Source organism: Chenopodium album, chromosome 4 (genome assembly GCF_948465745.1).
Source record: "Chenopodium album chromosome 4, dcCheAlbu1.1, whole genome shotgun sequence".
Lineage (NCBI taxonomy): Eukaryota > Viridiplantae > Streptophyta > Magnoliopsida > Caryophyllales > Amaranthaceae > Chenopodium > Chenopodium album.
In genome coordinates, this window is record NC_137837.1 from 241,018 (window position 1) to 256,559 (window position 15,542).

General features: G+C 39.1%; 1 protein-coding gene across 2 annotated transcripts in view; it reads right to left on the reverse strand.

The window, feature by feature from the left end:
* Positions 1-2,950: 2,950 nt before the first annotated feature.
* The window catches only part of LOC145628344 (mediator of RNA polymerase II transcription subunit 13-like), a 41,721-nt gene continuing 29,129 nt past the window's right edge, over positions 2,951-15,542 (reverse strand). For both annotated transcript variants that reach the window (XM_081680628.1, XM_081680627.1), the window contains exons 20-23: positions 9,183-9,490; positions 6,549-7,632; positions 5,583-5,921; positions 2,951-4,001 (exon numbers count right to left, since the gene is read on the reverse strand). In XM_081680628.1, the coding sequence (XP_081536754.1) occupies positions 3,394-4,001; positions 5,583-5,921; positions 6,549-7,632; positions 9,183-9,490 (2,339 nt within the window). In that variant the 3' untranslated portion in view covers positions 2,951-3,393. The remainder of the gene's footprint in view (positions 4,002-5,582; positions 5,922-6,548; positions 7,633-9,182; positions 9,491-15,542) is intronic.

Genomic DNA, 15,542 nt, shown 5'->3' on the forward strand with positions numbered 1-15,542 from the left:
GGAGTCCAATTGAGTGGGTGGAACCGTCCAATTGTCCTTAAAACGGTCAATTTACCAAATCACAACTAGCACTGATTTTGTGAACTCAAGCCTATCATGGACATTTATGACATCATTTAATGGTCATATATGGTTCCAAACGACATTATATGACCCTAAGATGTATTCCCTAGAGTCTCAACACTTTTCGCCACCAGGCCCCGTAACCTCAAAAATTTCTCAAAATGCCTTCAACTTTGGAATTTTTTGACCTTTTTTCGCCCGAAAATAAAAATTGACGAGATGTTTACCATGGTCCCTAATACCCTCCGGGAGTTCAAATAGATGAGTGGAACCATCCAATTTTCCTTAAACGGTCAATTTACTAATTCGCAACTTGCAGTGGTTTTGTGAACTCAAGCCTACCACGGACATTTATGACATTATATAATGGTCATATATGGTTCCAAACGACATTATATAATCCTAAGATGTATCACCTAGGGTCTTTATACTTTTCGCTACAAGGCCCTGTAACCTCAAAAATTCCTCAAAAAGCGTGGATAATAGCCTTCAATTTTGGATTTTTTTGACCTTTTTTTGCCTGGAAATAAAAATTGTCGAGTTGTTCACCATGGTCCCTAATACCCTCCGGGAGTCCAATTGAGTGGGTGGAACCATCCAATTTGCCTTAAAACGGTCAATTTATTAATTTGCAACTTGCACCGATTTTGTTAACTCAAGCCTACCACGGATATTTATGACATCATTTAATGGTTATATATGGTTCCAAACGGCATTTATGACCCTAAGATGTATCCCCTAGGGTCTCAACACTTTTTGACACCGGGTCCCGTAACGTCAAATATTCCTTAAAAAGCGAGGATAATTGCTTTCAATTTTGGAAATTTTTAACATTTTTTCGCCTGAAAATAAAAGTTACCGAGATGTTTATAATGGTCCCTAATACCCTCCGGGAGTCCAATTGGGTGGGTGGAACCATCCAATTTGCGTTAAAATGATCAATTTACACGTTTTCGTACACTCCTCCTGTATTGGCTATAAGATTTCACGGGGCTTGTACGTAGTCGAATAATGGTCATATATGGGTCGAAACAATATTATATGTCCCCGGGATGCATCCCGTAATGTTCCGTGAAATTCCCACACCAGGTCCTGACACATCCTAAATTGTTCCGATTTTGTGTTTTATAGCCTTCATATTTGGCTTCCATATATCATTTTTTCACCCGGCGAGATTATACATCTAAGTAATTTATTGGGTTCCCAAAGGCCCTTGGGAGTCATAAACAGTGTCCGGAACCATCTAATTCATCCTTAAACTTCATGTCTTAAGGGTCTTGGGAGTCGTAAATAGTGCTCGAAACCCGGTATGCCTTGTCCTTGGGTGCACATGTCTTATGCACATGCGACACGGCCCCTTGCCCACTTGTACCATCCAACATCCCAAAACTTAGGATTTGTGACACCTCTTAATCCCGTACATAGCCTTTTTTAGCATACGAGATGCATCGCTAACCTCGTTTTCTAAAATATAGGTGTTTTTAGGGAATAGGGTAGGGGGAGGGACGAATCGAAGTGACATAGGGCTGAATCTCAGTATCCACCGAGCGAGCTTAGCCTACGACACGTGCCGAAACCCCTACTGTAGGACGACATCTGGCGGTGGGCGCATGCGTCGCTTCTGGCCTGGATTTTGACTTAGAGGCGTTCAGTCATAATCCAGCACACGGTAGTTTCGCGCCACAGGCTTTTCAACCAGGCGACGCATGCGCCACACGGCTCCTTGCCCACGCCCAAGGAAGAAACCCCACGCCCAAGGAGAAACCCCACGCCGAAGCTCAAACCCCACTCCCAAGGAAAAAACCCACGCCCTAGGAGAAACCCCACGCCGAATCTCAAACCCCACGCCCAAGGAAGAACCCCACGTCCATCATGAAACCCCACGCCCTAGGAGAAACCCATTGTATGTTTCCACCTACCCAATTGGACTTTCAATGGGTATTAGGATCTATAGGAAATTTCTCGACAATTTTTGTTTCCTGGTAGAATATAGTCAAAAATTTGCAAAATTAAAGACTAATTCACGCTTTTTAGCAATATCGGAGGTTTTGGGACCCGATGTTTAAAATTTTCGGGATAATAAGGGATGCATCTTGGGGTCTTATAATGTCGTTTGGAACCATATATGATCATTATATGTTACAAATATCCGTGGTAGCATTAGGTTTATGAAATCATTGCAAGTTGTAAACGTATAAATTGACATATTAAAGGCATATAGGATCGTTTTACCGACCCAAATGAACTCCGAGGGTGTGTTAGGGTCCATCACCATGGGAAGCATCTCTAAAAATTATTTTTCCAGGTCCAAAAAAGTTCTTTTTTTTTTTTAAAAAAAAAAACCCCAAAATTGAAGGCTATAATACAAGATTTTATGTTAATTTTTTTACATTTTTTCAAAAAATGAACTGAGTTCGTGGGGTAACCCTTGGGGTCATGTAAGGTTTTTTGAAACCATAAGACAATTTTAAATATGTATATAAAGTACCAAGAATGAATTTTATTTCAATTTTAAAATTCATGAAATATAAGTATAATGATGTCATGTAGGTTGATTATAATGATGTCATGTAGGTTGAATATAATGATGTCCTAAAAGTATAATGAAGAGATGTAACTTGCCTATAATGATGTTATATGAATTTAATGATGTTATTTAAGTATAACATATCATATATTCTAATTATATTTATAGTGATTTGATGTCAAAATTTAATGTGACTTAACAATAATAATGCCATAAAAGTACAACGATGTCAAATAAGTAATGTCAAATGACCATAATAGTGATGTGATGTAACTTAACAATAGTAATGAAAAACGACACATATTATGATGTAACTATGGATAATCATACTAATACTCTAAACATCATATCACAAGCCTATAACCAAATATCAGCCATCACTGGGGATAAACAGAAGGATCCATAGTCACTATTCTTTAAGTCTGTTTATACACCATCTAATGTAGAGACAGAAGCTACAATTTCCAGTTCAAATCACAAGAAACAGTGCTATTAACCCACTAAAACCAATTCCTGCCATTTACTCAGAATGTAGTCCTAATGTTCCTATAATTTTATACACCTTTCTCAGGCTAGTTACTTTCTTTGATTAATATTCTACAGCTTATCTGCCAATGGGGGTTCAGTTATTTTCCCCGGGAGATAATATACATACAGAATTTACACGTTAAACGACGATACAGATGCACTGATTAGTCGACCCAGCAGACGTGTACTACCGCAAAGAAGCCTATTAAAGAATACTAGATTCACATCCCTATGCTAACATCTATTCAATGAACATAATGATCTGTCGACTAGGATTATAGTTGTGGCCTTTCTGGCAGACCAGAGATTTCCTTCTCAGCAAAATATAGCAGCCTTCTTAGTCTTAACACCATGTCACAATGAAAGGGTAGTGCAGTACGTCTCTCCAGATATGCTGGACTCACTGTCAACCAAGATAAGCCATGGAGTTCAGCCATAACAGACTCGAGAATCGAATGAATCTCAAGCTCATACTCCCTGACATCAGAAATAATTCCCCTTCCTGCTTGCTTAGGGAGTGCTCTGCCCAATTTCTCAGTAGGAACGCCACAACCACCATAGAAATCAACAAGACTAACTGAAAGAACTGAAGGCCATTCTTCCTTTATTTTGTTGATATCTTTTTTAAGTGTGGGAACAGCTTTGGAGACAACAAAACCTGTTGAAAGTGGAATTGCATAACCTTTACTGTGAAGGAGATGAGCCAGAGGAGGGGATTCAGAGGTCAGGCATGTTGGAAGCTGAAGAGGGAAGGGAGTGAGGAAATGCATACTAGGAGAGGGGATCAAAATGTAAGATGCTGATGTAGAACCAAGAGATCTAACAGGGGTAAATCCTTCAACGTAATTCAATGAACCTGTGATGCCACTACCTTGACTGCTCCCTGCAGCAAAATCATTTGTTCATAAATTAAGGAGAACTTATTGTATTGGAAACAAAAAGATTTCATTCAGTAACAGAGCAAGCTGACATTGCTATACGTCTATATATAAGAGATAAAACATGATATAAAAATAGATAGTTAAGGTACCCTAATGAATTCTTTTATATTTCCTCAATCACTACATAGCAATTGTTTTAGGAATTGTCATTACAATTCAAAATATAGTAAATAATGCGTGTATGCCTCTACTCAATACAAAATTAACATGAAAAGGCTGTTAGTCTCGACAGTTATTCTATTTTCTAAGTAACAAGAGCATTTAATATCAATGCATACTTTTGTCTTTAACATTTTTCAACACTTAACTCAGACAAGTTATATGACTGCATTTTATCATGTATAAATTACTAAGGATGGTCAAAGGAGGAAAATTTCATGAGAATAGAGAGCTCTGCCGAGGAGTTGCACGTCACAATTTCGAATAAAATTAAGAAACTATTCACAAAATTTTAAAAATAAAAAATATACTTCAGGTCAAAACTGAGGGTGGTGGTAAGAGAATCACCTACCCCCAAACATATGTTGAATTGTAGATGGTGGGGCTAAAATTAGTGGCTTTTTAAAAGTCAAAAGGCGAGAGGGGGAAGGTAAGGGAATCTACTACCCCCAAGCATATGTAAATAATGGGGCACAAACGTAAAGTCACAAGGTGAGTTTTCCACCATTTCCACCAAACATGCTTGCTTACAAGCTTAAAACATAACCATTTTTGGGAAACTGAAATATATTTCCTCTACCTAGTGTTTCTCTCTCCTCATCAAATGGGTCACTCTAGATATCTTTCTCTATCTTTCTCCTCTCCTAAAGATTGTGCATCCCCCAAGTTGCAACTAAAGGAAAACAAAGATTAAAAGAGTTTGAAATTCGATGAAACTCTTGAGAATTGACATAATCTAATAGAGTGATACACAACTCAGTAATTATAATATCGTGTACCATTAGAATCATTATACAAAATTATGACAAAATTACTTGGGTACAAGTGTACAAGATCATTTTACTAGTTTATTACTATATTACAAATAGGCTTAGTTTATTAATTTATTTCTCCTAAATTTACAAGAAAAGCTTCTAAACATTTGCACATGACCAAATAATACTTCATTTTTTTTTTAATTGTAACATTTGGATTTCGCGATATAGACACTTAATTCCTTTGACAGCATTTTGTGATTTATATTTTAGAAAAAGTAAAAGTCATGTGGAATCTTGCTAGATTTGTCTTGATATACATTTTAAAAATAATTTTATTTATAATATGTATTAAAAGACAATTAAAGATATTAACTGTAAGGTATTTGCATTGGCAAGCATGAAACTCTCAATATCGCAATTAATATAAAATAAAGTACATACTTGGTGTATTTTAATTATCATATACGGTAAGGACATCAGCAGCAGGCAAGAGCAGGAACCATAATTTAACAGTTTCACAGCCTGATATCACTAACATAGGTAAAGTAGCCATTTCTTGCACATCAAGGCAACAAACGAAAAAGAACTGGCAAGAGAGGGAATTACCAGTAGAGACATCAGCATGAGAGACAAGGTGTAAAGAATGGTCAATGGAAACTGAAACAAAGCTGATGCTCTGAACCCACTGCAGTGATCCTCTTGAGCCATCAACTGCAGGCCCGCCAATAAGCTGCTTTCTACTAGTAGTTTTCATAAAACCAGAAGATTTTGAGTGAGGACTATACAATGGATTTGGGGATGAAGGTAAGCTTCTTTCAATTTCCTGCTGCTGCAGGGAAGCTCCGTTACTGTTTGTCGGCATACCATCTGGAGTGGTTCGGCGTAATTGCAATGGCCATTTCTTAACTTCTGACCCGCCAATCGAATAGAGTGCCTTTTGCCATTCTGTTCAGACATATATCAACTTAAGATGTTAGTTGAACACAAGACCAGTGCGAGAGCACCAACACTCCACAACTAAATTGTGTCAACACATAAATCACTAAACATGATAGGAAAAGAAGCAGGGAAAAAAAAAAGAAAAAAAAAAAGATTGGCTGCATAGAGCCGTGGAAGTGGGATGAAGTCATAGCCAATCGTACTCACTTGGATGACCAGACTTCCAAGCTACATTATAACCCTTCTTTCTCCAACATGATAGTCTGACACCATGACCCAAAGAACTTCTGCAGATGCGCAGAAGAGGTGCAAGCATATTGATCCAAGATTTACCACCAGACCGCACTTTAAAATGCCCCTCAAATACCAACATAAAGGTCTTATTCATATAATATACAGGGGCATACATATAACGCTAATACAATTGAGACCAATTGGTTAAATATGGTCGTTCAATTCAGCTAATTTCATTCTATTCTGCTTCCATTTCCAATTATCTAATGGTGATATAGGGGCAACTAAGCCGCAATCTGTAAGAAATTAACATCACGTTTATGAGGCAATATATTAGAACTTTAAAGACCATAAGAAGGATAAATTAGCTAAACTCGTGGAAAGATTTTGCATGTATACCTTGGCATTCTAGCTCGTAAAAGCACCCAATCCGTGTAATGACAAAATCTCTTGCTCTTGCCACACCATTATCAGGAGTGGCACAGGCCTGCAGTAGCTGGCAACCTTGTTGAAGAACTTGGACGAAAATGTTCTGCATGCCTTTTGTATCCTGTCTACTACTAATACCACCAAACGGGAATATATGATTATCCAGCAGTTCTCCCCTAGAATCAGTCCAGATGCACACCAGCCAACGCCAATCTTCAGTCCAACCATAGCAACAATGCAAGCTTGGGGACGATCTCAGAAGGCCAGATCCATAACTATCTCCTTCAGATCCATCAAGTTGGGAGCTGGGTACTGTATCCCCACAAAGTGTTGAATTCTGCACAAATCCTCCACTGCTATCATCTGTAGCCACATTACCAATGGGTGTAGGTGATACTCCATGCTCCGCTGAGCCCGGTTCAGCCAAAATAAAAAGTGGTTCAAACATGTAATGAGCCTGCTCTTGAAATAAAGCATCTCCACTCCGGTTTGCATCACAACTTAGTCCCCCGGCCCTTGCAGTCTGCCATGAATTATCCCAAGTTCCAGCTCTCATACCAGGATCAAACTCACCTTCTCTTGATAAGGACGAACCCGAAAAACGAGAACCGACACAGTCTTTCCACATACCCGGAATCGGATTAGCCATGTTCACCAGCATGGATGAAGATCTGCCAGAGAAGGTTGATGACTGGATAAATTCATTGGATGATCCTCGTAATATACGCCTGGCTTTGTTGTAAACAGTAAAAGCTATCTCTTTGAACAAAACAAGTTCATTGAGACTCGGACTTGAAACTCGAAAGATAGCATCTATGGGAACAATTTGCAAGACTATCCTTGGAATACTGAACCCAGAAAGCGTGGGAATATTTGATATGGACGCTTCATCAACACCAGCTGCGTGGTTTAAAGCTTTCGCCACCTGACTATGCAAAATGGCTCTTTTGTCATTCTCTGTTGAGAAAAATACTGACGCGACAGCAACTGAAGATTCAACAATGGTTTGGAGAACAGAAGTTGGATCAGGAAACGGGCACACAACATAGATCACCTGCTCCATATAGCAACATAGAATAATGTCAACTGACTTAACATGCACAAAGGCCACATTTCCAAGAAACGTAAAAAGAGTATGTCATGTATATTTGGCAATTGGCATACAAGAGAAAGAATGATTAGAACTATAGTGTATATGTGTCAGTTTAACTAATGCTAAGGTTATATGTGTTAAGACTTGAGGATATATATGGCACAGAAGTGTAGAAATAAGGTTCAAAATAAAAGTCGATACATTTATGCCAACTAACTAATTAATAAGATTCTCAAAACACAGATACGATTTCCAAAGATTTCCTAGACCACATTGAGAGAGTGAGATATCTTGTAATTTACGTAGAGGCCATCAGAAATAGCAATCGAAATAAGTCAGGATAGGAGTTTCCATTTAGGAATTTTTTCAAAGAAAGGACCTAATACAGACTACAGCCAGTCTGTGAAGGACTACATCTAAGTAGCATTATCTTTAGCACCATCTATGACACTGCTAGAAACATTGCTCCATCCCCCCCCCCCAACGCAGTGTTCTCCAAGAACAGTAGGATAAACAAGCAATAAAACCTAGATACATAATTTCTCCCAGTGATAGAATGACAATTTGTGAGCTAATTTTCCTGAGACAAGACCCGGTTATGGATCAAAGGTATGTGGAGGACTTTATATAAGAAACAATATCTCCAAACAAGTACTAAAAGAAAGTGCAATTAAACAGTTGACATTTTCCCTGTTACAGAAATCACAGAATAACATTTGGCAAGGGTTTTTTCTTTTTCTTTTTCTTTTCTTTTTCTTTTAATAATGTTGATATACAATGACATCAATTACTAGTATAAGGTTTAAACATTTTAAAAGGATCGTTTCTTTGCTTTACTAGTATTGTACTCCGTATATTTGAATCTTTTCGCTGGTAAAACTAGTCCACATACATACAATGTCCAATGATCTTTTTTGAATGATAAATCTAAAAATATATTACTTACAATTATAATAACAAGAGTAACATAAAATACAAAATATTCACAGATGTAAAACATACACCAAAAAGCCTTGACTAGATACGGTACAGAATGTCTCATTATTTACCAAAGTAACAATCTTCCAATGATATATTTATCACCCAAAGCCTAACAGGAGTCGAATATTGGCAAAGGGAAAACTGAAAACAACACCGGAACCTTATTTCAATATAAAAAGGGGGGGGGGGGTGGGGGAAGGTTGGCTACATCTAGAGTGGTCATTCACAAAGATCCACTTCATTCACTTAAAATGTGCAATGATGACACTTTTCACATATGAGTTTACAATATGATATAACAGGTTAAATGAATACAGGTCTTAAAAATTGAAAGGAAACATCTTTGTCAAAAAAATTGAAACGAAACATCATGTCGTTATTTGAAATCAAAAGAACAGTGCAATACAAGCAATACGAGATAAGGCAATTGCAAACCAACAATTTTTTCATGCTTGGCACCATCCGAGCAAAAGATTGTTACCAAAAAATAAAAACCTTTGTATAATGTAGATCAAGAAGATATCACTTACAGTACAGGAACTATTATTTCCATCTTTTGCATTTGTAGCCGAACACGACCCAAGTTGTAAAGTTTTAAGAGCTTTTGCAAGAGACCTAAGATAACTTGCAATATCCCAACTACTTAATAAAGACAGATAAAAGTCACTTATTGACCCAATACCAATACCGATACCAGAAGCATTGGTGCTTTCTACCTTCACTGATTGGGGGATATCAAGCAGAACAAAACCAGAAGTTAAACACTTCCCTGAGTCTACATCCATTTGATTCCCAACAGCAAGCGGTGAGTGGCTCCCCAATTTGCACATCTCATAAACTAGACAGAAGAAAAAATAAATTATAAAAAGTATTGATCCTATCCTCAAGCTTAAGGGCAGGAAAATCAAAAAATACAAAAAAATTATTACACGTGTAAGTAAACGGTATGCAGGGGTCTAAAAGCAAGCAAATGAGATGCAACTATTTTTCATAATTATACATAATTTTAAAAATAGCTTCCAGTAGTTGCGGGCAAGTGATGGTGTTCATCATCAGCATAAGACTACACACATCAATCCATCCCCCGGGGCAAGACAGGAAACTTTTTTTGAGGCACAATACACTTAGGGATAAGAGCCACATTCACTTGAGTAATAAGTATGATCGATCGATTAATGTCAAAGGAATGCGTATTGGTCCAATCTTCATTTTCCTCCTCTAATTTCTGAGTTGGATTAGAGAGGGAGGATATTTGTACAACCTCCTCTTTCATGTTTAAGTGAAATAATATTAAGAACCTCAACAAATTGGAATTACAATTATTATCTCCCAAACACGAATGTTTCAGAAGTAACATACCCAAACATGAGGATATCTATATATTACAGTCAAGTAAAAAAAAAGATCAATCAAATTCTCCAAAGATAAGGAAACAATAAGCCCCGATAACAAAATACCTTAACAAGCAGAATGACAAGACGAATAAGGTACACCATCATGGCCAGTGTTACTCCAAAGACTTGGCAAATTAATATTTTCAAGACACGGACACCCTGTCCTTATTTAAGACATGGGTATGGGGACAGGGAACGAGTAAAAGAATTTGTTTAAAAAAATATAAAAAAAAATTGAAGTTTTTTCAAAAATAAAAAAATAAAATAAAAAATGAAGTGGAAAAGTCAAAGTAAAATATGTCCTACAATGTTATTGGGATAATATCAAATATGTGAATATTGTTATTGTGATATATTGTGGTTATCTTAGGAAGTTTATCTTTACAGAATATTAGGGTATGCCTCCTAAGTATATATATTGATGTAATGTGGCCGTAAATGATATATGAGAAATATACAGAGTATTGAGATGAACTTTGCTTAACATGGTATCAAGAGCTTAGTTAAGATCCGATTTTTTTTCGTACGTATAATTTTCATAATTTACGTACATCTGTGAATTTCAATCTAAAAAAAAAAAAAAAAAAGCAAATTTTTCCTTCATAGATGACTGGCAGCTCAAGTTCAGGGGGAGATGGGGGAAAAACCAAGGTCGATATGATCTATCACCTTGGATCCAGTGATGCTCCAGGTAGCATTATTACTCCGATTCAGCTTCCGGGTGATAATTATGATGAATGGGCGAGGGCAGTTCGGACCTCGTTGAAGGCTAAGCGCAAGTATGGTTTCATTGATGGGTCTGTCGAGAAGAGAAGCCGATTGCTGCTGATAAATTGGGTGATTGGGAAGTCGTTCATGCGATGTTGGTTGCTTGGATTACAAATACCTTGGATCAATCGGTGAGGGCTACCATTGGTGAGTACGATGATGCTCAGTTATTATGGAATAACCTTAAGAATAGGTTCTGTGTTGTTAGTGGTACTCGTGTGTGCCAATTGAAGAAAGCTTTGGGAGATTGCAAGCAGGGCACGAGTGAATCAGTGGCGGTTTACTTTGGTCGTCTGTCCAAAGTTTGGGATGAGTTGCTTGCATATGCTACAGTTCCACTGTGTTCGTGTGGGGCTTGCAAATGCAACATTGTTGCTTAAGTGGAGAACATCCGTGAAGCTGATTACGTTCATCACTTTTTAATCGGCCTAGATGATGCTTATGCCTCAATTAGAGGGCAGCTTCTAGCCCAAGAACCTCTGCCTCAACAAATAATTCAAGTTGAGAGGTTGCGTGGCCCTGATCCTTCTATTTCTCGTGACAATTCTGTGGCTTTCAAGGTGTAATATGATGGTGCGTCAAAGCAGCGAAGCCGTGACACCAAGGACAAATTGTGTGCTCATTGCAACAGGGAAGGCCACGAGGAGAGTGATTGCTTCCAGATTATCGGTTATCCCGACTAGTGGGGAGACCGTGGGAGAGGTGGCAAAGGTGCAGCACGTGGTGGCTCTGTGGCAGCGAGAGGTGGCAGACCTGGTCGTGGCAGAGGTGGCTCCAATACAGTCAGGGAAAACAAGACCACTACCCATCCCACTAATCAGCCCACGCAAGGCTCAGCGAATTCTGTTGATGTTGCTGCTCTTGCGGGGGTGTCTTCGGAGCAGGTTCTGCAGCTATTGGATTATCTAAAATCTGTGACACCCAAGCTACATGGTAGGGATAGTTCGGCATGGATAATTGACACTGGAGCATCAAACCATGTAACCTGTGATTTATCTCTATTGATCAATGTGACGAATGTGACCAATTGCCCAGTTGGTCTACCAGACGACAAATATGCCAATGCCTCCCAAATTGGCACAGTGACCTTAAATTGTTCTTTTTGTGCCGCAATTAAATTGTAACTTAATTTCGGTAACGCAATTAAGTGATGAATCAAATTGTTCATTACAATTCACTAACAATCTTTGTGTTATACAGGACCTCATGAGGAGGAAGGTGATTGGAGCGGGTAAAGGCGTGGATGGACTATTTTTTTCGTGGTGTTCCTGAGGTGAAGGCATTGACTGTGAATGGTGGTGATTCCTTGGAGTTATGGCATCAACGATTGGGGCATCTTTCAGAAAAAGTTCTTCGTTCTCTTCCCGTTGTGAGTAGTTCTAGTAAAAGTATTAAAAATAAACCTTGTGATGTATGCCCCCGGGCAAAACAACATAGGTGTAGTTTCCCAATTAGCAACAATAAAGCTAGTCGTAGTTTTGAGCTAGTTCATTTGGATTTGTGGGGGCCCTACAAGACACCTTCGTCTTGTGGTGCTCACTATTTTTTTACTATTATAGATGATTTTTCTCGTAGTGTGTGGACCTATTTGATGAGTAATAAAACAGAAGTTGAGTTTATGTTTCTTAGTTTTGTTGATATGGTCAAACGACAGTTTAATCAAGTCATAAAAATAGTTCGAAGTGATAACGGCACAGAGTTTAATTCCTTGAAAAATTATTTTATTGCTAATGGGATTATTTTTTAGTCATCATGTGTTGGGACGCCTCAACAAAATGGTCGGGTTGAGAGAAAACATTAACATATTTTGAATGTGGCTAGGGAATTACGGTTTCAAGCTAATTTGCCTTTGAAATTTTGGAGGGAGTGTGTTCAAGGGGCTTGTCATTTAATCAATAGTACACCCTCACGATTGCTTGACTATAAAACATCATTCGAAGTTTTATTTCATAAATTACCCTCTTATGAGTACATTCGGGTTTTTGGTTGTTTGAGTTATGCCCATAATCAAAAGAGTAAAGGAGACAAATTTGCCAGTCGGAGTAGAAAATGTGTTTTTTTAGGCTATCCCTTTGGGAAGAAAGGATGGAGAGTGTATGATTTGGAGACAAAACAAATGTTTATTTCACGGGATGTGCAATTTTTTGAGAGTGATTTTCCTTATATTCAACCCGAAATTGACATCTCACCTAAGCCCCAGGTTGTTCCTGTGATGGAAGAGTATGTTAGTGATGATGAATGGGGGTTGGAGTCGTATGCTCAGAGTGGGATGAGGGATGAGAACGCTGGTAGTAGGCAGCCCCTAACTAGCACTGATGACAGAGGCCTTGAGGGCGCTGGCAGCCCTATGATCCCCTCCTGCTCAGCGTCTGATCAGCCCAATGGATTTCCATCGGGCGCTGGTGCAGGAGGTGCGGTAGAGCAGTGGCAGTCGCTGCATACAGAAACTGAACAGCAGGAGCAGCTGCACACCGAGACAGAACAGCACTCCGAGGCAACTCAGTCCCAGCAAGCAACTGATGATGATGCAATGGGAAAAGGGAAGAGGACTAAGATCCCTTTGGTTAAGTTTCGTGATTTTGTAACTCACACCATACGATATAAAAGTCCATCCACATCTCAGAGTTCACTCGCGCCAACTTCCTCCTGTTTATCCTATAGCACATTTTGTCCTATAGCACATTTTGTTGATTCTCACCGTTTCTCTACGAAACATAGAACATACATTGGAGCAATCACAAGTGGAAATGAGCCGAAGAACTTTAAAGAGGCTATGAAACATGAAGGGTGGAGAAAGGCGATGGCAGATGAAATTCGGGCTCTTGAAGAGCAGGGCACGTGGGTACTTGCTGACTTACCTCAGTGGAAAAAGACACTTGGAAGCAAATGGGTGTACAAAGAGAAGAATGACGAGCATGGAAATTTGCAGAGATTGAAAGCTAGATTAGTCATCTTTGGCAATCATTAGGTTAAAGGACTAGACTATAATGAAACATTTGCTCCGGTAGCGAAGATGGTGACAGTTCGAACTTTTCTCGCCGTAGCTGCAGTGAAAAATTGGGATGTGCATCAAATGGACGTCCACAATGCCTTTTTACATGACGACTTGGAGGAAGAGGTATACCTGAAAAATTGGGAAAGTGCAGTATGAAGAAGTCATTGTATGGCTTGAAGCAGGCTCCTCGTTGTTGGCTTGCAAAATTGACGACGGCTTTGAAAAAATATGGATTTAAACAGTCATATTATGATTATTCTCTTTTTACCAACGAAAGGAAAAATGCAACTTAATGTGCAACTTATGTTGATGATTTGATTATTGCAGGGAATGATAAATCTGCTATGATTGAATTTAAATCCTACTTGGGAAATTGCTTCAAGATGAAAGATCTTGGAGTGTTAAAATATTTTTTGGGGCTAGAGGTAGCCCGGAATGCACAGGGAATATTTATTTGTCAGAAAAAATATGCGATTGACATAATTACTGAAGCTGGTGCAATAAACTAGGATACTTATGCAATTTGTATAAGATAGCAAAAGAGAAATAGAGGAAAGCTTGAATGATTTGATTGAAAATGTAAAATAACGGCTACAATGTAGAACAGAGTACTACAATTCTTGATAGAGACTCTACTGCTACTACTAAGCTATTCAAATAACATCCCAAAACATGCCCCTCACTATTGCATTGCATATCCTTATATATCCAGCTTTCTCCTACAAAAGTACTCTTTACATTAAAATTCTTTGTCATCTACTGACAGCAGGCTCTTCACCCCCCAACTTAGTGGAACATTAATTTCCCTTGTCCTCTTCCTGATACAATTGTTGCAGCCCTTCACCTTGTCCCTTGTCCTTTTGCTTGTGCCTCCTCGCATAAACCTTGAGTGGTTGCTGCCCCTTTTTTCGCTCCATTTCAATACTCCCCCCCGGAACATTCACCTTGTCCTCAAGGTGGAAGGATGGAAACCGGAGGTTGATCGAGTCAAAGTCTTCCCAAGTGGCCTCGAATTCAGGTAGATCCTTCCACTTAAGTAACACCTCAGTGCGGTGCTTGCCCCCGATACTCCCCCTTCGCACCCCCAACACGGCTTCAGGCTCTGTCACCATTTCTAACTCCTCAGTGAGTTGAGTGGGAAGGGTTGGATTGACAGGAACACTCCCTACAGCTTGCTTCAATTGAGAAACATGGAACACCGGATGGACTTTACTCTCTGACGGTAATCTCAAGCGATAGGCCACCTTCCCAACCCGTTGCAAGACCTCAAAAGGTCCATAAAACCGAAAAGCCAGCTTCTCATGTGGCGTCTTGGCAATGGTTTGTTGTCGGTATGGCTGAAGCTTTAAAAATACCCAATCTCCCACAACAAATTCCACGTCTCTTCTCTTGCCATCAGCATTCAGCTTCATTAATTGTTGGGCTCGATTAAGGTTCATTTTTAACTCGTCCAAAATCAGATCACGTTCAAGCAGGCCTTCTTCCAAACTCTTCACACCAGTCGCACCTTGTTTCACCTTCCATATTTTAGGAGGGTCTCTCCCATAAACAACCTTGAATGGGGTCATCTTTGTAGAGGTGTGGGGTGAGGTATCGTAGGAATACTCCGCCCATGGAAGCCATTGAGCCCAAGACTTCGGTTTACTAGCCACAAAGCACCTAAGGTAGGTCTCCAAACCTTTGTTAACCACCTCGGTTTGGCCGTCTGTTTGAGGGTGGTACGCCGTGCTCCT